Source organism: Euprymna scolopes, chromosome 46, assembly GCF_053919585.1.
Source record: "Euprymna scolopes isolate OS-2025 chromosome 46, ASM5391958v1, whole genome shotgun sequence".
Lineage (NCBI taxonomy): Eukaryota > Metazoa > Mollusca > Cephalopoda > Sepiida > Sepiolidae > Euprymna > Euprymna scolopes.
This window is the reverse complement of record NC_136527.1, coordinates 84,454,948-84,481,861: the sequence shown is the minus strand read 5'-3', so window position 1 is coordinate 84,481,861 and position 26,914 is coordinate 84,454,948. Positions and strand designations below refer to the sequence as shown.

At 25.9% G+C, this 26,914-nt stretch overlaps 1 protein-coding gene across 1 annotated transcript; it reads right to left on the bottom strand.

The window, feature by feature from the left end:
* Positions 1–259: 259 nt before the first annotated feature.
* Positions 260–26,651, bottom strand: LOC145270623 (uncharacterized). The gene is made up of 2 exons (XM_080126248.1): positions 26,099–26,651; positions 260–3,636 (listed from the first exon to the last, which is right to left on the bottom strand). Exon 2 carries the CDS (start codon positions 1,917–1,919, stop codon positions 1,287–1,289), a length of 633 nt encoding a protein of 210 aa, XP_079982374.1. The 5' UTR covers positions 1,920–3,636; positions 26,099–26,651; the 3' UTR covers positions 260–1,286.
* Positions 26,652–26,914: the final 263 nt, after the last annotated feature.

Sequence of the window (26,914 nt, the reverse complement as noted above, 5' to 3'; positions counted from 1 at the left end):
TACTTTCTCGTTAAGTTTAATTTTTATAAATAAACAATTGAGAAATCAACCAATTAAATTTTAAATCCATATTGTTTGTCTGGTTCCTTCTCGCCACCATACACTTATTCATAACACTATGCTGGGGCAGGTCGTCAAGTAATACCAAATAAATAAATAAACCACGTTATAACTGAGAATTTCGGATGATGTCAATTTAAAAATACATAATAATAAAAAAGAATTGAATGAAATTATTATAACCAAACTTTTTAATAGCAGAAACGAATATAAACTAACTGACTTGTTCGGATTTTTGCGACCAAGATTAATTTTTTATGTACAGTGTGTGTGTGCGCGCGTGTGAGTGTGCGCGCGTGCATGCGTGTGTGTGTGTGTGTTATCTTTCTTTGTGCGTTTTTAAATACAATTCAATATTTATTTAAAATGCAATGAGGTGGCCAGTGAAAGGAGAAATCCTTCTAAACCGAGGCAATTTTTTATACATAATAAAATCACATGTATAAACAATCGAGATTTTAAAAAATATATTTTATTCACATATCTTTTATAACTTTTATTTTTATAAAGATGAAGTGTACCATCACAAGATACAAATATTTTTATAATTTACATTTTTTCTAAGAAATTCCTCATTGTCTACAACATTGTTGAACCACAAACTTCATATAAATAAGGCTTTTCACCAAGGTGTCTGAACATGATATATCAAATTGGCGTTTTTTTAAATGCTGATTGAAAAAAATTACATGAATTAGAATTTTAACAGTTTTGTTGGACAAATATTTTAAACTTCATTCATGGGAAAATGCTGGACATATGCAGAATCCCACATACCTCATCTTTTATTTTGCTAAATTAATTTTCTGTGAATGTGCTGTATCACACACTTAACATGAATGAGGCTTTTCACCAGTGTGTGTGTAAATCGGATTTCTGTGAAAATACTGAACCACAAACTTCACATAAATAAGGCCTTTCACTTTTTTATTTTACTTCAGAAAAAGATCAAGGGGCTCCCTCCTGGACACTTGATTCTGTTATGATTTTAATTTATACCCCAGGGCTCTTTTAAGAATGGACACTGTTCCCTTTATGGCTGCTATATGTATTTCGTTCTTCAGCTGTGTGTATTAACATGTCTTCTTAAAGAAGTTTGATAGGAAAATGCTGTGCCACACACTTCACATGAATAAGATTTTTCACTTTTTTTTTTTTCATTTGTCTTAAACTTTTTCTTCTAGGGGATGGGACATCCAACCAGATGTCTGACATTTACCCCTATTTTAGTGAGTCCAACCAAGAGATCTTTTCAGGATTCTAGCCGTCCCTTTCAGTGCAATCGTTTGTATTTCACTTGCACTTGGTTCACCGGGTATGCTTGCTATGTACTTTTTAAAGTTCTTTTTCATAAGCCCAGTTGCTCCTATGATGACTGGTATAATTGAAACGTCTTTTAATTTCCAATTTCGTTTCATATCATACATAAGTCCTTGATACTTTGTAATCTTTTCCCTCTCAACTCTGTTAAGCCCTGTATCATTAGGTACACTGACCTCTATTACGGTCGCTTTTTTGTTTGCTCTGTCCCAAATCACTATATCTGGTTTAACAGCTGCATTTTCAAGATATGTAGCAGTAGGGATTATGTAGTCATAGTGAATAGTGTAGTTGTCATTCCCAACTGTTCGTTCGGGTATATGTTCCCAGGAGTTTTTACTACACTGAATGTTGAGTTTCTTACATATCTTCCAGTGAAGGTATTTGCAAACTCCGTTATGGCGATCTGTATAATAACCGTCTCCAAGTAGGACTTTGCAACCAGAAATCAGGTGGCCCACACTCTCAACCTCAGTGTTACAGAACCTGCATTTATTATTGTTGCTTAGACCACACATCTTTTTGAAGGCGTTTGTCATGAGGCCCTGGTCTTGTGCAGCCAATATCAACCTCTCTTGGTCGTAATGGAGGGATCCTCTTTTGAGCCAGTCCAGGGAACCATCCCTATCAATATATTCTTGGGATAGTTCAGTCGGTAGGTATTTTGCCCGTTTATGGTTGGTCCATTCTTCTGTTTTAACACTATGGAACTGGCTAGTGTATTTTTTCCGACTTTTCTGGGCTATGTCAGTGGCAGGCTTGTTTGTGTTTTTAAAGAAGATTTATGAAAAAATGCTGTACCACACACTTCACATGAATAAGGTTTTTCATCAGAGTGTTCTAACATATGAGTTTTAAAATGCATTTTCTGGGAAAATGCTGTACTGCACAGTTGACATGAATAACGCTTTTCACCAGTGTGTTTTAACATATGAGTTTTTAAATAGGACTTCCGGGAAAATGTTGAACCACAAACTTCACAAAAATGAGGGGTTTCACCAGTGTGTGTGAACATATGTCGCTTTATAGAAATTTTATGGGAAAATGCTGTACCACATACTTGACATGAATGAGGCTTTTTCCCAGTGTGTGTTAACATATGAGTTTTTAAATCGGATTTCTGGGAAAATGCTGAACCACAAACTTCACATGAATGAGGCTTTTCACCCGTGTGTGTAAACATATGTTTTTTTAAGGAAGTTTGATAAGAAAATGCTATGCCACACACCTGACATGAATAAGGCTTTTCACCAGTGTGTTTTAACATATGAGTTTTTAAATAGGATACCAAGGAAAATGTTGAACCACAAACTTCACAGGCATGCGGCTTTTCACCAGTGTGTGTGAACAGATGAGTTTTTAAATGATTTTTTTGGAAAAATGTTGTACCACACACTTGACATGAATAAGGCTTTTCACCAGTGTGTTTTAACATATGAGTTTGTAAAGAGGATTTCTTGGAAAATGTTGAAGCACAAACTTCACATGAATGAGGAGTTTCCAAATTGCATTTCTGGGCAAATGTGGAACCCCAAATTTCAGAGGAATAAGGTTTTTCCCCAGTGTGTGTGTGAATATATGTTTTTATGTCTGATTTCTGTGAAAATGAGGGACCACACATTTCACATGAATAAGGCTTGTCACTAGTGTATGTAAACATATTTTCTTAAATAGGCTATTTTTATAAATACTTATGGAAAAAATTTAACCAGTTTTGTCGGACATATTTTTAACTGAACTTATGCAGCATCGCCCACATTTTATTTTTTATTTGATTTCATTTATAAAGAAACGGAAATTATTCCAAATGTCAGTAGGAGACTTTAGTGTTTTGTCCATTTTTACAAATAATGTTCAAATAATTTCAATCATGAGAATTTTTATATTTGAATTGTTTTTAAAGATTTATGAAAATTTTTACAAATAATGTTCAAATAAGTTCAATCATGAGAATTTTTATATTTGAATTTTTTTAAAGATTTATGAAAATTTTTACAAATCATGTTCAAATAATTTCAATCATGAGAATTTTTATATTTGAATTTTTAAATTTAAACTATTTTCATTTGTCGATTTTAGTATTTAGCCCCTTTCTCATCAAGCTTGAAAAGCAATATATATACACACATTATGGTGTATATACATAAATGTATTCAACAGTGTCGACCAAGGAGATGTGTGTGCATCATCTAAAGTGATTTTTCGTCGTATTCATCAAAATTGATGGATGGACAATCTGGTTTCTGCACTTGAAATCTGAAAAAAAAAATCATGTATAAATTATATTGTTTAATCAGATTAATTTGTTACAAAAATAAAATGTCTTCAGTCGTTAAATCTGATGAAAATATAAATATTAGGAGATATATTTGGTAAAAACCATGGGAAAAAGTGCTCAATACGTGAGTAGACCTAAATATGTTTTTATTCTTTCAACCTCGAAGATTTTTGTTCAAATTGTCTCGAATTCGGGAATTTGAATACAATTTTGATATGACCCCTTTATGTACCTCACAAAGGAAGCATGCTCTTGTTTTTTTCAGTCATGACTGGATAGAAGACCTAAGAAATTTGCATTTGTATTTTTCTGGATTTATGCTTAAAGTACTCTAACCATAACACCAGGGGTACTTGCGGACAATTCTTGTATAGATTTGGGGGGCCTTAAACCTAGTTTTTATTTTAAGTTGTGAATATCACTATTTATTACTAATTATTATAAATAATTATTATTACTGTGTATATATATTATTGTTTACTTATTATTAATATATATATATTACTGTGTATATATATCATTGTTTACTTATTATTAATATATATTACTGTGTATATATATTATTGTTTACTTATTATTAATATATATTACTGTGTATATATATTATTGTTTACTTATTATTAATATATATTACTGTGTATATATATTATTGTTTATTTATTATTAATATATATTACTGTGTATATATATTATTGTTTATTTATTATTAATATATATTACTGTGTATATATTATTGTTTACTTATTATTAATATATATTACTGTGTATATATAATAGTGTTTACTTATTATTAATATATATTACTGTGTATATATATTATTGTTTACTTATTAATAATATATATTACTGTGCATATATATTATTTTTTACTTTATATTAATATATATTACTGTGTATATATAATAGTGTTTACTTATTATTAATATATATTACTGTGTATATATAATAGTGTTTACTTATTATTAATATATATTACTGTGTATATATATTATTGTTTACTTATTAATAATATATATTACTGTGCATATATATTATTTTTTACTTTATATTAATATATATTACTGTGTATATATATTATTGTTTACTTATTATTAATATATATTACTGTGTATATATAATAGTGTTTACTTATTATTAATATATATTACTGTGTATATATTATTGTTTACTTATTATTAATATATATTACTGTGTATATATTATTGTTTACTTATTATTAATATATATTACTGTGTATATATTATTGTTTACTTATTATTAATATATATTACTGTGTATATATTATTGTTTACTTATTATTAATATATATTACTGTGTATATATAATCGTTGTTTACTTATTATTAATATATATTACTGTGTATATATATTATTGTTTACTTATTATTAATATATATTACTGTGTATATATATTATTGTTTACTTATTATTAATATATATTACTGTGTATATATATTATTGTTTACTTATTATTAATATATATTACTGTGTATATATATTATTGTTTACTTATTATTAACATATATTACTGTGTATATATAATAGTGTTTACTTATTATTAATATATATTACTGTGTATATATATTATTGTTTACTTATTATTAATATATATTACTGTGTATATATATTATTGTTTACTTATTATTAATATATATTACTGTGTATATATATTATTGTTTACTTATTATTAATATATATTACTGTGTATATATATTATTGTTTACTTATTAATAATATATATTACTGTGTATATATATTATTGTTTACTTAGTAATAATATATATTACTGTGTATATATATTATTGTTTACTTATTATTAATATATATTACTGTGTATATATATATTATTGTTTACTTATTATTAATATATATTACTGTGTATATATATTATTGTTTACTTATTAATAATATATATTACTGTGTATATATATTATTGTTTACTTATTATTAATATATATTACTGTGTATATATATTATTGTTTACTTATTATTAATATATATTACTGTGTATATATATTATTGTTTACTTATTATTAATATATATTACTGTGTATATATATTGTTGTTTACTTATTATTAATATATATTACTGTGTATATATATATTATTGTTTACTTATTAAAAATATATATTACTGTATATATATATTATTGTTTACTTACTATTAATATATATTACTGTGTATATATATTATTGTTTACTTACTATTAATATATATTACTGTGTATATATATTATTGTTTACTTTTTATTAATATATATTACTGTGTATATATATTGTTGTTTACTTATTATTAATATATATTACTGTATATATATATATTATTGTTTACTTATTAATAATATATATTACTGTGTATATATATTATTGTTTACTTATTATTAATATATATTACTGTGTATATATATTATTGTTTACTTAATAATATATATTACTGTGTATATATATTAATGTTTACTTATTATTAATATATATTACTGTGTATATATATTATTGTTTACTTATTATTAATATATATTACTGTGTATATATATTATTGTTTACTTTATATTAATATATATTACTGTGTATATATAATAGTGTTTACTTATTATTAATATATATTACTGTGTATATATATTATTGTTTACTTATTATTAATATATATTACTGTGTATATATATTATTGTTTACTTATTATTAATATATATTACTGTGTATATATATTATTGTTTACTTAATAATATATATTACTGTGTATATATATTAATGTTTACTTTTTATTAATATATATTACTGTGTATATATATTAATGTTTACTTATTATTAATATATATTACTGTGTATATATATTATTGTTTACTTATTATTAATATATATTACTGTGTATATATATTGTTGTTTACTTATTATTAATATATATTACTGTGTATATATATTATTGTTTACTTATTATTAACATATATTACTGTGTATATATATATTATTGTTTACTTATTATTAATATATATTACTGTGTATATATATTATTGTTTACTTATTATTAATATATATTACTGTGTATATATATTATTGTTTACTTATTATTTATATATATTACTGTGTATATATATTATTGTTTACTTATTATTAACATATATTACTGTGTATATATATATTATTGTTTACTTATTATTAATATATATTACTGTGTATATATATTATTGTTTACTTATTATTTATATATATTACTGTGTATATATATTATTGTTTACTTATTATTAATATATATTACTGTGTATATATTATTGTTTACTTATTAATATATATTACTGTGTATATATATTATTGTTTACTTATTAATAATATATATTACTGTGTATATATATATTATTGTTTACTTATTATTAATATATATTACTGTGTATATATATTATTGTTTACTTATTATTAATATATATTACTGTGTATATATATATTTTTGTTTACTTATTATTAATATATATTACTGTATATATATATATATTATTGTTTACTTATTAATAATATATATTACTGTGTATATATATTATTGTTTACTTATTATTAATATATATTACTGTGTATATATATTATTGTTTACTTAATAATATATATTACTGTGTATATATATTAATGTTTACTTATTATTAATATATATTACTGTGTATATATATTATTGTTTACTTATTATTAATATATATTACTGTGTATATATATTATTGTTTACTTTATATTAATATATATTACTGTGTATATATAATAGTGTTTACTTATTATTAATATATATTACTGTGTATATATATTATTGTTTACTTATTATTAATATATATTACTGTGTATATATATTATTGTTTACTTATTATTAATATATATTACTGTGTATATATATTATTGTTTACTTAATAATATATATTACTGTGTATATATATTAATGTTTACTTTTTATTAATATATATTACTGTGTATATATATATTAATGTTTACTTATTATTAATATATATTACTGTGTATATATATTATTGTTTACTTATTATTAATATATATTACTGTGTATATATATTGTTGTTTACTTATTATTAATATATATTACTGTGTATATATATTATTGTTTACTTATTATTAACATATATTACTGTGTATATATATATTATTGTTTACTTATTATTAATATATATTACTGTGTATATATATTATTGTTTACTTATTATTAATATATATTACTGTGTATATATATTATTGTTTACTTATTATTTATATATATTACTGTGTATATATATTATTGTTTACTTATTATTAACATATATTACTGTGTATATATATATTATTGTTTACTTATTATTAATATATATTACTGTGTATATATATTATTTTTTACTTATTATTAATATATATTACTGTGTATATATAATATTGTTTACTTATTATTAACATATATTACTGTGTATATATATATTATTGTTTACTTATTATTAATATATATTACTGTGTATATATATTATTGTTTACTTATTATTAATATATATTACTGTGTATATATATTATTGTTTACTTATTATTAATATATATTTCTGTGTATATATATTATTGTTTACTTATTATTAACATATATTACTGTGTATATATATTATTGTTTACTTATTATTAATATATATTACTGTGTATATATATTATTGTTTACTTATTATTAATATATATTACTGTGTATATATATTATTGTTTACTTATTATTAACATATATTACTGTGTATATATATATTATTGTTTACTTATTATTAATATATATTACTGTGTATATATATTATTGTTTACTTATTATTAATATATATTACTGTGTATATATATTATTGTTTACTTATTATTAACATATATTACTGTGTATATATATATTATTGTTTACTTATTATTAACATATATTACTGTGTATATATATTATTGTTTACTTATTATTAATATATATTACTGTGTATATATATTATTGTTTACTTATTATTAATATATATTACTGTGTATATATATTATTGTTTACTTATTATTAACATATATTACTGTGTATATATATATTATTGTTTACTTATTATTAATATATATTACTGTGTATATATATTATTGTTTACTTATTATTAATATATATTACTGTATATATATATTATTGTTTATTTATTATTAATATATATTACGTGTATATATATATTATTGTTTACTTATTATTAATATATATTACTGTATATATATATTATTGTTTACTTATTAATAATATATATTACTGTATATATATATTATTGTTTACTTATTATTAATATATATTACTGTATATATATTATTGTTTACTTATTAACATATATTACTGTGTATATATATATTATTGTTTACTTATTATTGACATATATTACTGTGTATATATATATTATTGTTTACTTATTATTAATATATATTACTGTGTATATATATTATTGTTTACTTATTATTAATATATATTACTGTATATATATATTATTGTTTACTTATTATTAACATATATTACTGTGTATATATATTATTGTTTACTTATTATTAATATATATTACTGTATATATATTATTGTTTACTTATTATTAATATATATTACTGTATATATATATTATTGTTTACTTATTATTAATATATATTACTGTGTATATATATTATTGTTTACTTATTATTAACATATATTACTGTGTATATATATTATTGTTTACTTATTATTAATATATATTACTGTGTATATATATTATTGTTTACTTATTATTAATATATATTACTGTGTATATATATTATTGTTTACTTATTATTAACATATATTACTGTGTATATATATATTATTGTTTACTTATTATTAACATATATTACTGTGTATATATATTATTGTTTACTTATTATTAATATATATTACTGTGTATATATATTATTGTTTACTTATTATTAATATATATTACTGTATATATATATTATTGTTTACTTATTATTAATATATATTACTGTGTATATATATTATTGTTTACTTATTATTAACATATATTACTGTGTATATATATTATTGTTTACTTATTATTAATATATATTACTGTGTATATATATATTATTGTTTACTTATTATTAACATATATTACTGTGTATATATATATTATTGTTTACTTATTATTAACATATATTACTGTGTATATATAATAGTGTTTACTTATTATTAATATATATTACTGTATATATATATTATTGTTTACTTATTATTAATATATATTACTGTGTATATATATTATTGTTTACTTATTATTAATATATATTACTGTGTATATATATTATTGTTTACTTATTATTAATATATATTACTGTGTATATATATTATTGTTTACTTATTAATAATATATATTACTGTGTATATATATTATTGTTTACTTATTATTAATATATATTACTGTGTATGTATATTATTGTTTACTTATTAATATATATTACTGTGTATATATATTATTGTTTACTTATTATTAATATATATTACTGTGTATATATATTATTGTTTACTTATTATTAATATATATTACTGTGTATATATATTATTGTTTACTTATTATTAATATATATTACTGTGTATATATATATTATTGTTTTCTTATTATTAATATATATTACTGTGTATATATATTATTGTTTACTTATTATTAATATATATTACTGTGTATATATATTATTGTTTACTTATTATTAATATATATTACTGTGTATATATATTATTTTTTACTTATTATTAATATATATTACTGTGTATATATATTATTGTTTACTTATTATTAATATATATTTCTGTGTATATATATTATTGTTTACTTATTATTAATATATATTACTGTGTATATATATTATTGTTTACTTATTAATATATATAACTGTGTATATATAATATTGTTTACTTATTATTAATATATATTACTGTGTATATATATTATTTTTTACTTATTAATAATATATATTACTGTGTATATATATTATTGTTTACTTATTATTAATATATATTACTGTGTATATATATTATTGTTTACTTATTATTAATATATATTACTGTGTATATATATTATTGTTTACTTATTATTAATATATATTACTGTGTATATATTATTGTTTACTTATTAATATATATTACTGTGTATATATATTAGTGTTTACTTATTATTAATATATATTAATGTGTATATATATTATTGTTTACTTATTATTAATATATATTACTGTGTATATATATTATTGTTTACTTAATAATATATATTACTGTGTATATATATTATTGTTTACTTATTATTAATATATATTACTGTGTATATATATTATTGTTTACTTATTATTAATATATATTACTGTGTATATATATTATTGTTTACTTAATAATATATATTACTGTGTATATATATTATTGTTTACTTATTATTAATATATATTACTGTGTATATATATTATTGTTTACTTATTATTAATATATATTACTGTGTATATATATTGTTGTTTACTTAATAATATATATTACTGTGTATATATATTATTGTTTACTTATTATTAATATATATTAATGTGTATATAATATTGTTTAATTATTATTAATATATATTACTGTGTATATATATTATTGTTTACTTATTATTAATATATATTACTGTGTATATATATTATTGTTTACTTATTATTAATATATATTACTGTGTATATATATTATTGTTTACTTATTAATAATATATATTACTGTGTATATATATTATTGTTTACTTATTATTAATATATATTACTGTGTATGTATATTATTGTTTACTTATTAATATATATTACTGTGTATATATATTATTGTTTACTTATTATTAATATATATTACTGTGTATATATATTATTGTTTACTTATTATTAATATATATTACTGTGTATATATATTATTGTTTACTTATTATTAATATATATTACTGTGTATATATATATTATTGTTTTCTTATTATTAATATATATTACTGTGTATATATATTATTGTTTACTTATTATTAATATATATTACTGTGTATATATATTATTGTTTACTTATTATTAATATATATTACTGTGTATATATATTATTTTTTACTTATTATTAATATATATTACTGTGTATATATATTATTGTTTACTTATTATTAATATATATTTCTGTGTATATATATTATTGTTTACTTATTATTAATATATATTACTGTGTATATATATTATTGTTTACTTATTAATATATATAACTGTGTATATATAATATTGTTTACTTATTATTAATATATATTACTGTGTATATATATTATTTTTTACTTAATCATAATATATATTACTGTGTATATATATTATTGTTTACTTATTATTAATATATATTACTGTGTATATATATTATTGTTTACTTATTATTAATATATATTACTGTGTATATATATTATTGTTTACTTATTATTAATATATATTACTGTGTATATATTATTGTTTACTTATTAATATATATTACTGTGTATATATATTAGTGTTTACTTATTATTAATATATATTAATGTGTATATATATTATTGTTTACTTATTATTAATATATATTACTGTGTATATATATTATTGTTTACTTAATAATATATATTACTGTGTATATATATTATTGTTTACTTATTATTAATATATATTACTGTGTATATATATTATTGTTTACTTATTATTAATATATATTACTGTGTATATATATTATTGTTTACTTAATAATATATATTACTGTGTATATATATTATTGTTTACTTATTATTAATATATATTACTGTGTATATATATTATTGTTTACTTATTATTAATATATATTACTGTGTATATATATTGTTGTTTACTTAATAATATATATTACTGTGTATATATATTATTGTTTACTTATTATTAATATATATTAATGTGTATATAATATTGTTTAATTATTATTAATATATATTACTGTGTATATATATTATTGTTTACTTATTATTTATATATATTACTGTGTATATATATTATTGTTTACTTATTATTTATATATATTACTGTGTATATATATTGTTGTTTACTTATTACTGTATATAATTATCTATTATTTGTAATGATGGTTCCCATATAATGTTAAATTCTATACTAGGTCCATTTTGTAATTGTCTCTCAGCATCTGTATTGCTTCCATGAGTAATCTTGCTCTCTACTGTTCTTCTCTGTCTATAATTTTTAATCTTATATAATTTTTACTTCGTCCCGTAATTGTTAGTAATTGTTGTCCCTCCAGATATGTTCAGCTATACGTGATTTTTTTCAATTTCTCCATATATTATGGCTTTTTCGACTTTGGCTTCAAGTGAACGACATGTCTCACATTTGTATAGTTTTCCACATTTACATGGGATCTCATACATATTTAATTGTAGGAGGCTTGACTCTCATATACTGTTTCTCAATCCTGATGTCATAGTATACAAACTATGTCCTTTGATGTCTGGTACAGATTTCCTGGATAGACAATGAGATTATATCAGCAGGAGGTGTATGATAGTGTGCAAAGGTATTAGCAGCAGTAGCCATAAAATCACATATGCAAATAAGAAAGTGTGTGTGGGCATGATGGACGTGTAAAGGTGAAGGCAAGAAATTAATGTCTACGGCTGGCATGTAGTGGAGCAGAAAGAGAAACACTTGTGATAAAAGATGGATATCTGCCACAGCGCTGGTGTCAAAAAGGGGATAAGGCAAACGGTAATAAACGACTTGTATTAAAATAGAACTAAATGTCGATTTTTATTATATATATATATATATATATATATTTTCGCCATATGTATTTTAATTGATTTTGCCATATGTATTTTAATCGCCTTACTACCTACGCATTAAGCACTGTTGAAGTAAAATACATATATATATACACATATGTATGCATATATATGCATATGTATGCATATATATACATACATGTACGTATATATACATATATATATATATATATATATATATATATATATATATACAGACACACACACACACACATATATATATATGCATATATATATATATGCATATATATTATTATATATATATATATATATTTTCACCATATGTATTTTAATCGATTTCGCCATATGTATTTTAATCGCCTTATATATTTTACAACTTACTACCTACGCATTAAGCACTGTTGAAGTAAATACTTAAATCTATACTTTCGTATATTAAATTATGTGATTTAAAATAGTAATACATATAGATAAGACAAACGGTAATAAACGACTTGTATTAAAATAGAACTAAATGTCGATTTTTATTATATATATATATATATATATTTTCGCCATATGTATTTTAATCGATTTCGCCATATGTATTTTAATCGCCTTACTACCTACGCATTAAGCACTGTTGAAGTAAATACTTAAATCTATACTTTCGTATATTAAATTATGTGATTTAAAATAGTAATACATATATATACATACACATATATATACACATATGTATGCATATATATACATGTACATTATATATACATATATATACATATATACACACACACACATACATATATGCATATATATATATGCATATATATATATATATATATATGCATATATATATATGCATATATATATATATATATATATGCATATATATATTATTAATTTGCTCGCTAGGTTAGTGTAAAAATCCTACTTGTGAGATTCAGGTTTTCAGTAGTTACATATCTAGTTTGAGATAAAGTAGGTATATTCTATAGTCAGATTTCACCTCGGTTTGCTTGATCTGTGTTAGATTTTATTGTGTGTGATACATTTGCTAAAGTTGCAGAGTTAACTTGGACTCAGCATATGGATTTCATTTTCTTTGAAGTTTTTTTCTGACAAGCCCTTCATGTATAGTATACAAACTATGGTGACTTTCTGAGTGGTGTTCTTAGATGTCTGTTCCAGATTTCCTGGAGCTGATGTCCATCTCTCTGGATAGACAACGTATGTGCACATGAGATTATATCAGCAGGAGCTGTACGATATTAGTGTGCAAAGATATTAGCAGCAGTAGCCAAAAAAAAATGACATGTGCAAATTAGAAAGTGTGCGTGGGCTTGATAATAGGAAAAAGAAAAATAGGATACCACGTGGTCAGAGAAAAAAGTGTGGTTGAAAAAGACGGATGTGTAAAGGCGAAGACAAGAAATTGTAGTGGAACAGAAAGAGAAACACCGACAATAAGAGATGGACATCCGTCATCGAGAGGTATATCCACAGGTAATCATTGGAACAAAACAAAACCAAGACGGATGTGTAAAGGCGAAGACAAGAACAGAAAGAGAATTACCCGCAATAACAGCTGGACATCTGTCATCGAAAGGTATATCCACAACTAATCATTGGAGCTGATTCGCCATGAAAGCAAACAAAGGGATAGTCCAAACCTAGAGTTTCACCCTCATTTGGGGTCATCCCTTAGAAAGAACAGTATTTCATAAGCAAAATCTGAATCTCTTGTCTGCAGGGTGATTAATCCGCAACTTAAGCTACAAGTAATTACATCACATTCTAATATCAATTTGCTTGCTAGGTTAGCTAGTGTGGCACAATGGAGAGCGCCCTTTTGAACCTTGTGCCTAACTTGTCTGTACTTGTGAGGTGCAGATGTGTTAAGCAGATGCTTGTGATTTTTTTTAAATGTTCTGGTAGGATTCAAGCCAAGAATGACAGTTTGTTTATAATATTGAACCAAGGCAAAACGATATAAGACCTAAAGAAAAACAAAGCATGTATGCTTGTCCCCCTCTCTCTCTCTCTCTTTCACTCTCCTTATCTCTCTGTCAATGAAGAAAGTGAGAATTTAATATAATTCGATTTTATATGTGTATATGTATATATGTATATATATATATGTATGTGTATATTTGTGTGTGTGTGTGTGTATATGTGGGGTGGAGAGGGCTCCCGTAAGCCGTGGTGAAGGCAACCTTTCTAGGAGAAGCAAATCTCTGATTTAAAAAACCATAAAGCGGAAGACCAGTACCCGCATTAAGCTGGTCTGCAGTTTAATTTGTTGCTGGCTATCTTGCTCTTGCTTGTTGCTGGATCTCAACATTTTGAACCGAGAGAGAGACTTAGCTGTCGTACAAAGCTAAGACTCTGTAACATCATCTTTGTATAGATACTCCCTCGGGCATTTGGGCTCATGGATTTTAAATGTCTGAGGGAGTGGCACTCGTCTGACAAGACGTTGCAATCATATATATATATATTTATAAAAATGCATATATATGTGTATATACATATATTTATAAAAATGCATATATATGTACATATATATTTTTAGAAAAATGCATATATATATTCATAAAATGCATATATATATGTATTCGTAAAATGCATATATATATGTATAAAAATGCATACATATATATACTGATATATATGTATATATATATTTATACTGATATATATGTATATTTATAAAATGCATACATATATATACTGATATATATATATTTATAAAATGCATATATATATATATATATATATATATTTATAAAAATGCATATATATTTATACAGATGCATATATATATATATTTATAAAAATGCATATATATTTATAAAAATCCATATATATATATATATATATTTATAAAAATACATATGCATATATATTTATAAAAATGCATATACATATATATTTATAAAAATCCATATATATATATATATATATATATATATGCATATAAAAATGCATATATATGTATATATATATATACATATTTATAAAAATGCAAATATATGTATATATATATATTTATAATAATGCATATATATATATATATATATATATAAATATATATATATATTTTTACATAGGCATCACCAAATTATCAAGGCCAAGAAGCCACTCAAGGATAAGGGTTAAAGATTGTACAGTAGAAATTGGACACTATAGTAATCATTAGTAATGAAAATTTGGTAAATTTGATAACTAATATGGAACGGCTCATCAAGAACTTATTTACGTTAGACTTGAACACAAACATGTTGTAGTCAGCCAGAAAGCAGGTAAACGGAAGACAATTCCACAGGCGTGCAGTTCTAAGAAAGAAGCTTTGTTCATTGAATCCACGTTTAGGCACAGATAAAGAGTGGGGGGAATTACTGATAGTGTTTACAGCTAGACGAGTGTTTCTTGTGAAAGTTTGGCAAGGGGGGACCATAGATTGAAGCTCAGTCGAACACTTACCATGAAAATAACGATACAGCAGAGACAAACTCGCAACATCTCTTCTGTGAGATAGGGGTTGCAAGGAAGAGAAAAGGACATCTCCTACGAGGCTACGAAGTCTATTTTGAACTCAATCAAGGCAGGACATGTCCTTTCTAGCAGCTCCTGCCCATATGTGGCAACAGTATTTCATCCTTGGACGTACCTGGCTCTTATATAGATAGAGAATAGCATCAGCAGTGAGATATTTACATGATCGATAGAAAGATCCAACCATTTTTCTAGCGGCCTTGGCAACAGATTTGATGTACATGTTCAATTTAAGATCAGGAGTAATGGTCAAGCCCAGAAGCTTGTCAAAACTTGAGGCATCCTGAAGACGAGAGCTATTCATTTCAATTGATGCCAGATGTGGATCAGAATGTTGATGATGTAAAGAGAGAAGCTTGGTTTTAGATGCATTAAAAGTAACCAGCCACTCCTTTCCCCATTGTACTACGTGCTCAAGATCAGAGGAGAGAGAATTGGAGAGAACTTGGTCGTTTACTGTCTTAGATGTGCTACCATAACTGGTAGTATCGTCAGCATAAATGTCTACAAATGATGTAAGTATGTGATTTGGAAGATCATTAATGTAGATCAGGAAAAGAGTTGGGCCCAGGATGGACCCCTGAGAGACACCCGCATGAACCTATCAGAAAGAAATGATTTAATAATTGAGAAGACAATTTTAGCTATACCATAGCTAGAGATCTTATGAAGTAAACCTTTATGCCATACCCTATCAAAGGCCTTAGATATGTCAAGAGCAACTGCGCTAGAAAGGTTGCCTCCATTAAGAGATTTGCTAATCCTATGAGATATAACTGTAAGCACATCTGCTGTAGATCTAGCAGAACGGAAATCGTATTGAGTGTCACTAAGAAGGTTATTTTTGCTGAGATGGTTGATTACTTCTGTATTTAACACAGATTCCAGCAACTTATTCATGACGCACAGGAGACTTATTGGCCTGTACTGAGAGGGGGATGAGCGATCACCTGAATTCTTAAATACAGGGCATACTGATGAAATTTACCAGGGAGATGGGAAACTATTCTCCTTAAGACAACGTTTAAACAGTTTTGTAAGTATGGGCGCTAGTTCAGGTTGAAGTTTTTTGAGTACTATAATTGGAATACCGTCAAGGCCAGTTGCTTTACTGGAATCAAGGTTTTTGATTAGTTTGGCAACATCACGTACAGATATACGTATATCACATAGCGTGTTTTCTGATACAGGAGGAAATATTGGGGGTTGGCGGCCTTGGTTGCAAAGGGTAGAATTAGCTGCAAAGTTCTTAACGAAGAGTTTGGCTTTGTCTGATGCTGACGAGATTACCTCAGGTCCATTGATAATAGTTGGGATGGAGCACACGCTTCTGTTCAGGATTCTGTTTGCTATTTGCCAAAACTGGTGGGAACCAAGCTGCTGCTCAGCTACTTTGGACTTAACAGATTGAGCATACAACTCTCTTGCGTTCTTTATTACTTTCTTACAATGGTTGCTGGCAGTCCTGAAAGCGGCTTTAGTTTCCATACATCTATTACGTTGGAAGCAGTGGAAAAAGTGATTTCTGTGCGCAATTACAGCAGCACATTCTGGAGAGAACCATGGCTGACTGTTAGGTTTTTGCTGAAACTTTTTCGAGGGTATGAAACGGTCAATACCTACAATTAACCATTCCGTCAGGTCTAATACTATAGAGGACACATCCTCTTTAAACATGGAATGCAGAGGTAGATCAGATATAAATGTACAGAAGCTATCCCAGTCAGCCTTAGTGTATCGATATACTGTACGATGGAGAGGTATGTCTGGGGACTTATTACATTTCATTTTTATCTTAATTGATACAACAGAGTGGTCGGAAGATCCAAGAGGCGACAGAACAGAAACTGAACATAGTTCAGGGCAAGTTGTGAGAAAAAGGTCTAGTAGGCTCGCATACTGGCCGTCATTGTCGGGCACACGGGTGGGTTCCTGAACAATCTGAGTGAGGTCATAGGCAATGGAGAAATCATGACAGAACCTCCCCTCATCATCGGTCTTGTTTGAGTGGGTCAACCATTCGACGTTGTGAACATTGAAGTCTCCACATACGTGAATGTTAGCTGAAGGATAAGCAGATAGGACTTGGTCAATTTTCTCAGATATGCTTTGAAAGATAGTAACTCCGCTGTTGTGGGGGTGATAGAGAGTAAATATAAATGCAGTAGTGTGAGCTAAAGCAACCCGGAAGCACATATAGGGTAAGTTAGGATCTTCCCTGGAGATGTCCTTACCACATGGAAAGCTATCTTTAATATAGGCACATATTCCATGCCCATGGCGATCTTGGGGGTCAGATTTAGAAGTTAAGTTAGAGTATCCTTTAATTGCGAACTCTTCTAGGGAAATAGCCTGTCCAATGCCAGTTTCACTTAAAAATAAAAGGTCTGGTTTAGTCTCCTGTAATTGGGTTTCAACCTCTGGAAGGTTAGAACGTAGACCCCTGATGTTGGAGAAGGAGACATGGTAGTAGGGGTCTACGTTAGAAATTGAAGAACCGGGTTTAATCGTGTATTTTTTCTTGAAACTTATTATGACTAAATTTTGGAATTTGTGGACTAGGTCGTCAGATTTACTTAGAGCAGGACAGAGAGGGAAAACTAAGAGAGAAAAAGAAACGAAAATTTTTTTTTTTTTTACAGCTAATGATAAGGTAAAGCCGTAACAATTACCCACTAGTATGGCATCGAGAGGCCCCACCAGAAGCTACTGCATGGTCCAGAATCCATTCACCAAATGGCAATACAGCAGCCCCAGTACTTTGCACCTGCTGATAGGACAGCCTCCTTAGTGGTTAATCCAAGGTTCGGGTCCCTGACTATCAGGCGGATAATGTCAGCCCAGACAAAACGTTTACTTCCAGCACCCTTACTAGTGACATGGATACATAGAAACAGAAAATTTCCACCATCTCTGCCAACTGTTCGCGCAAAATACTGCCAACCTAGAAAACAGCTATTTCTTCTCCCTTTGTCAGAAAAATCACTCATTAAAAAATGAGGACTGAGGGACAAATAAGAAGAAGCGAGAGTAACAGGAGCTGCCGATAACGCATCCACAAAGCGTTTTCTACTCTCCATTAAAAAAAAAAGCTAGCATTTAATAAAACAGAAATACATAAATTGATTACTGAAATAAAATGTAGTTATTAATATTTGAATCTAAAAATAAAAAGTATGAATTAATATTGAAATCACTTATCTCAACAAAAACACTTCCGTCTCCAAAATGCCAATATATATTATTGAGTTAGAAAGAATTAAATGATCCGAATTATGATATAATAAAATTATTAATTTTTATGTAAATTATAAAATTATTAATTCCATCTACTAACTAACTAACTAATGAATTAATTTTATTCAAACAATTTTCACTACATAAATATATGCAAATAATAGGGGGGGAAATAAGTTCAATCCAGCGACTGACACCCTTTCTAACTCAACAATAAACAACAACATATGCAGTTTTCCTGCTTTCCGGCTAACTACAATATGGTTGTCTTCAAGTCTAACGTAAATAAGTTCTTGATGAGCCGTTCCATATAAGTTATCAACTTTACCAAATTTTCATTACTAATGATTACTATAATGTCCAATTTCTACTGTACACTCTTTAACCCTTATCCTTGAGTGGCCTCTTGGCCTTGATAATGTGGTGATGCCTATGTAAAAAAAAAAAAAAAAAAAATAATGAATGAAATATTTATCAATATTCAAATTTTATTTTTAGCTGCAATATTTTAAGTCTAAAAAATTCTTATTTTTACTTTACTAGAATATCTTGTTCTTTACTTTTCCAGGTTGAATTTCTTGTCCTTTACTTTTCCAGGTGTAATAAAATCTTAAGAATATTACTTTTCATGCGCGCATTTTTCCATATAATCCATGATTTTTCCAGGCATTGCTATTGTATTAATATATAAATTTATAATATTTATTAATGATTTTCCCAAAATATTAGCTCTCAAACACACATTTATGCAATATTTATCATTCAATCACAGTAGTTCCGAGCTAGGATCTCTACCGAGACTGCGGTTCATGAATTCGTGATCTGTATAGAGCGTAAACTAACAAAAAAGAAGATGGCACTCTGGGTCTTTTTAGATATCGTTGGAGCTTTTGACAACATACCCTTCAGTAGTATGTTCAAGTCGCTACGAGAACTCAATGTGCCACCAGTACTCATCCGATGGATTGAGTATATGATGAGGCACAGGACAGTTCAAGTAGAACTACTGAGGGCAACTGTTAAAAGGGAAGTAGTTAAATGAAACCCCCCAAAGTGGGATTTTATCACCTTTACTATGGAACTGTATGCTGAATCCTCTTTTAAAGGAGTTTAAAAATAGGAATATTTATGCCCAGGCTGATGCTGATGACATCGCAGTGCTGGTCGCGGGTTCAAAAGCATTATTGGTCAGACGCATTGCCAAAATGGGACTACATTTTTCATCAAATGTGATAACAAAAAATTTGAGTTCATTCAAAGAATATGTATATCATAGAATTCACTAATATTTTTAATTGACAAATTCACCATTTTTGGCTATAAAATCATAAGGAGAGTTAAAAAAAAATTAGTTATTAAAAAAAAATGTTCGGTTTTTTAATTATAAAAAAAAACGATACACGGGATTGAACCTAAAATCTTTCCACCAACCCCCGGTACTCTAATCGTTAAGCTAACACGTCATATTAGCAAAATCACTATAAAAAATATTTATATACAAAAAAGTTATGCAAAATAAAAAAAGCGTTAGTCACTTATGTACTTACTCTCCTGTTTCTGAACCCACATATTTTGTTGTAACTTTTTTTCTACTGAACCAATTTTCGAAATTTTTTTTTCAAAATGTAGCTAATGAGGTGTTCTATCCAACTATATAACCTGTTTGAAATTTGGTTGCGAACGGAATTAGTGGTGAGGGGTTTGAATGTGTCTCGATTCATTCAATTTCGGACTTTAGCATATATTCAACCACTACTGTGGTTGAATATATATATTATATATTTATAAAAATGCATATATATATATATATATATATATATATATATATATATATATATATATATATATATATATATATTAAATGCATATATATATATTTATTAAATGCATATATATTTATTAAATGCATATATATATATATTTATTAAATGCATATATATATTTATTAAATGCATATATATATATTTATTAAATGCATATATATATATATTTATTAAATGCATATATATATATTTATTAAATGCATATATATATATATTTATTAAATGCATGTATATATATTTATTAAATGCATATATATATATTTATTAAATGCATATATATATATTTATTAAATGCATATATATATATATTAAATGCATATATATATTTATTAAATGCATACATATATATTTATTAAATGCATATATAGGTATATATATATGTATATATATATTTATAAAAATGCGTATATATATATTTATAAAAATGCACAGATATATTTATAAAAATGCATATATATATTTATAAAAATGCACATATATATTTATAAAAATGCATATATATATATATATATATATATATATATATTCATTTGTTTACTACTTTTGTATAAGCGTTAGATTAATGCCGACAATGGAAAGATACCTGTATGATACAACGAAGACAAAAAGCGACCCATACCAGCTGGTTATATCCCACGAACCGACTGTGTTGCTGTTTCCATGTGCCAATCGTTGGATATCGTTTGATACCATGTTTAAACACTCGGGGAGCTGGTTGCGTTCCCAGGATGTACCTCAACCAAGTAACTCTCACCAGCAAACGATAGATTTTATATATATAACTATATATATATATAGTGCCAGACCTTCTAGTTTGAGATTCAGGTTCTCAGTGGTAATTACATACCTAGTTTGGGATAAAGTAGGTATATTCCATAGTTAGATTTCACCTAGGTTTGCTTGATCTGTGTTAGCTAATAGATTTTATTGTGTACATTTGATAAAGTTACAGAGTTTACTTGGACTCAACAAACTATTCCCTCCCTGATTTTCCTCTGCAAACCGAAACCACACTAAAGATCACCTCTTCTCAAGTACATGACATGATAAAAAACCTAGACGCCTCAAAACCATATAAACCTGAACTCATCACCATATAAACCTCAAAACCATATAAACCTGAACTCAACACCATATAAACCTCAAAACCATATAAACCTGAACTCCTCACCATATAAACCTCAAAACCATATAAACCTGAACTCATCACATTTAATTATTAAAAAAATGCTTTGCTGAGTTTGCTCCAGTTCGCTCTAAACCCTTTAACAAATACCTTAACAAATCTTTCTTTCCTGCCTGCTGGAAAACTGCTTCTGTGGCACCAGTTTACAAAAACTCTGACGAAAGAACTGACCCATTAAATTATCACGCAATTAGCCTCCTCCCTCTTTTCACCAAAATATCTAAGTCCTTAATTAATCAAGCTCTAGTCCATCATTTTCCAGCTGCAAAACTTCTGTGATCACCAATATAGATTTAGGTAATAGCATTCTCCTGCAGATATTCTAACTGAAATCTCTGAACGTTTATACCAAGCACTGGATAAGGAAGGGAAGGGCAGTAGTTCTAGATATATTTAAGGCTTTTGACAGGGTATGACACGATGGTCTTATAATCATGAAAATAAAATCCTATGGTATTACTGGACGAATGCTTAGCATAATTAAATCCTTCTTAAATGAGAAAAATCGCCAGGTTGTCCTTGATGGGCGTACACCCAAAAAATATGATATAAATGCAGGTGTACCTCAGGGATGAATCATTGGACATTTATTTTTTCTGATATTCATAAATGACTTACCTGATAAAATTGTCTCTGAGATTGGTATATTTGCCTACGACACCACGTTCTATAGTAGGCGCGTGGGGAAAATTAATGAGCACATATCGAAGGTAATGGCAGGAAGCGTTGAGGAATACTTTCAGTCTATAGTAGAATGAGGTTAAAAACGTTCGACGCTGTTGAAACAATAAAAGTTTTCTACAATGATTACATGAAACCATCTAAAGATGACTAAAAATACATTACCTGAAAGTACTTCCTTCAAGCTCCAAAGCTAAACGTTCACAGGGAACATGAGTTGGAACAAATACATGGAAATCCTTGCTAAGGCTGCTGTGGAGAAGGTGGGATCTCTCTACTGTGCTAAAAGGTTATTTATGCCTGAAAGTATCCTGTACCTCTACAAAGCCTCCATTCGCCCATGTATGGAGTACTGCTGTCACATTTGGGCTGCTGCATCTTCTACTAGTCTCTTGCTCCAGGACAGGGTTCAAAGAGAGTCATTAACCTGAAAGATCCTGAATTGTCATCTAAGCTTCAACTTCTGTCCCATCCAGGAAATATTGCATCCCTCTGCCTGTTTTACAAGTATATTAATGGTGGATACTCTGATGAACTACAAGCCATTGTACCCCTCAACGAAAATACCCCTAACAAACTCGACAAGCAACAAATTTCCACCCCTGCACAGTAGGGATCCCTAGAGATAAGAAAGCTTTCTACTCTAATAGCTTCTTGCCCAGAACTGCTAGATTTTGGAATTCTCTTCCTGCTTCTCCAACTGTACTGACATGCAGAAGTTCATATGCAATGTGAACAGACATCTTGCTGCTATACTGCCTACATAGTACCCCTGCAACTTAGGTTCTGATAGTAGCCACCTACATCAAAGTTGCATATTCAAATTGATATTTAAAAAGTGCCATCTATTTTCTTACTTTCAATAAAAATGAAGCTTAAATTTCAATTTGAAATTCAAGGAGGGGGCAAATTTTTACTCATACATTCTATTTGTTAAAAAAGGACACCTCCAATTATTAATAATAATGGTATTATTTAGAAAGCTATTCTTAACGATAGAGGGGTTCTTGCTCACTAATTTGTACTTTCGCCTAACAATTTAATAAATTAAATGGGCATTTTAGACGAAAAAAAAAATTGTAATAAAAAAAAATCAAATCGATAACCAATGATTGAAGGTTATATAAGTAACTCTTCTACCTACTTGGATAAACTTATTTTGTGTTTTAACTTATTTTAAAGCGTTTATTTACTTTTAAAAATTCGTATTAAGCTTTATGTTATGTTAGAATTAGAAAAAAAATGGCTGATATAACACAGTCATACAGGAAGTCCCGATAATCATTCAAAAATCGGTAATTAAACAAAACACTGTTAGAAAACCACCAAATAAATGTCACGATGACATTTTATGGAGTTTTGTTATGCCTAGTGATTTTTTACGGTATTTTTGGTTTATAAAATTGTTAAGTGGAAGTACAGAATAGTTAACAAAACATAGGATCTAATCCCCAAGAAAAACAAACAAAACAAACTAAGAAAAAATAACAAAATTAAAATGTCAGATTAAATAATATAATTTTTGGAGATTTTTTGTACTTGTTTAAGATAGAGTTGATTAATCGATTTTTAAACATATTGGGTTTTAAGCAAAAACATTAATACGTACTTAACTGTAATTTTGGAACAAATAATATTTTTAAAAATTACGAAAATTCACCGAGTGGAAAGTTATTTATAGGTAAAAGTTACTTATAGACTTGATAGATCAATTTTTTAAAAATATGTCCTTTTAAGCAAAAACATTACGAAACAGCAATACGAAAATAGTAAAAAAAAAAATTTAATTACGAAAATTAAACGAGTAGTAAGTTATTTATAGGTAAAAGTAACTTTTTCGGAAAATTGGGTAAAATTGCATTTTTCTTAAATGTCATAGAGTAGACAATGAAGATTTAACACACTCGGAAAGCAAAGTTTAGATTAAACCAACATGTGTCGTCTATAGTGATAGACTTATTTAAAAAAACTAAAAATACAATAATAGTTGTTGAACTTGATGAGTTTTCGTAATTTTTGAATATGTTAATATTTTCGACATGTTTGTAACGAAATATTAAAAAAGATCGATCTGTCAACTCGATGTTTTTTTTAATCAGAGATTCACACTTTTTATTTTATTTGCAGAATTAATTTTTTTTTTTTTTGAATGTTTAAAATTATTTTTAAAATTTCTAAATTGTTAAAAAGTAAAAGAAAACACGACATACCTTTCTTTCCAGGAATTCAATAAATAAATAAATAAATAAAAAGTGGGATGAATTCGTTTTTTTTTTCTTTTGTGTTCAAAACAGAAAATTTGTTTTGTTTGTTGGGATTTCTTTAGTAAATTGAAACAACTTTTGTTTTTTGTGTTCAATTCATTAAGAAATAAAATATATGAAAATATAAAAGAATCAAAATTAAAAGATGAAAAACACGATTTAAACGTGAAAATTATTTAAAAAGAAAATCAACTGTTAAAGAACAATGAATTAAAGTCATCATAAAACGGTGTAATCATTATTTTGTTCCTTGTGTAAAAATGTCCGTGTATTTATTACATTTGTTCGAATTGTTTTTCTATCAAGTTTAGATTATTTTGTCAATGTTTGAGGCTTGTTTGGATTTCTTTGGTAAACTTATTATCATTCAAAACTAAATTATATGAAGATATAAAAATCAGGTTTTTTTTAAGACTGAATATTTCATTGTTATTTCGAACTAATGTTAACATCCAAAGTCCGAATAATTCAAATAATCGTCACAAAAAGAAATGCAAAATTTAATATTTCACATAAACAACTCAACGAATTGCACAAACGACAAATTCAGTTAAATTACAAAATTACATTCGAACAAAGACATAAATTAAACAATTAAAGTGTAGTAGCTGTTTCTGTTTCTGTTTCTTCATACCTTTGCGCTATTATCATTCTGGCGAGTTAGAGAGGCAAGTCTTGTTGAAATGAGATAACTTCAGCTCAAATATTATGAGTTTCATTATCCCAGGCATTAACCCCTCCTTTCAGAGTGAAGTAGCTAAT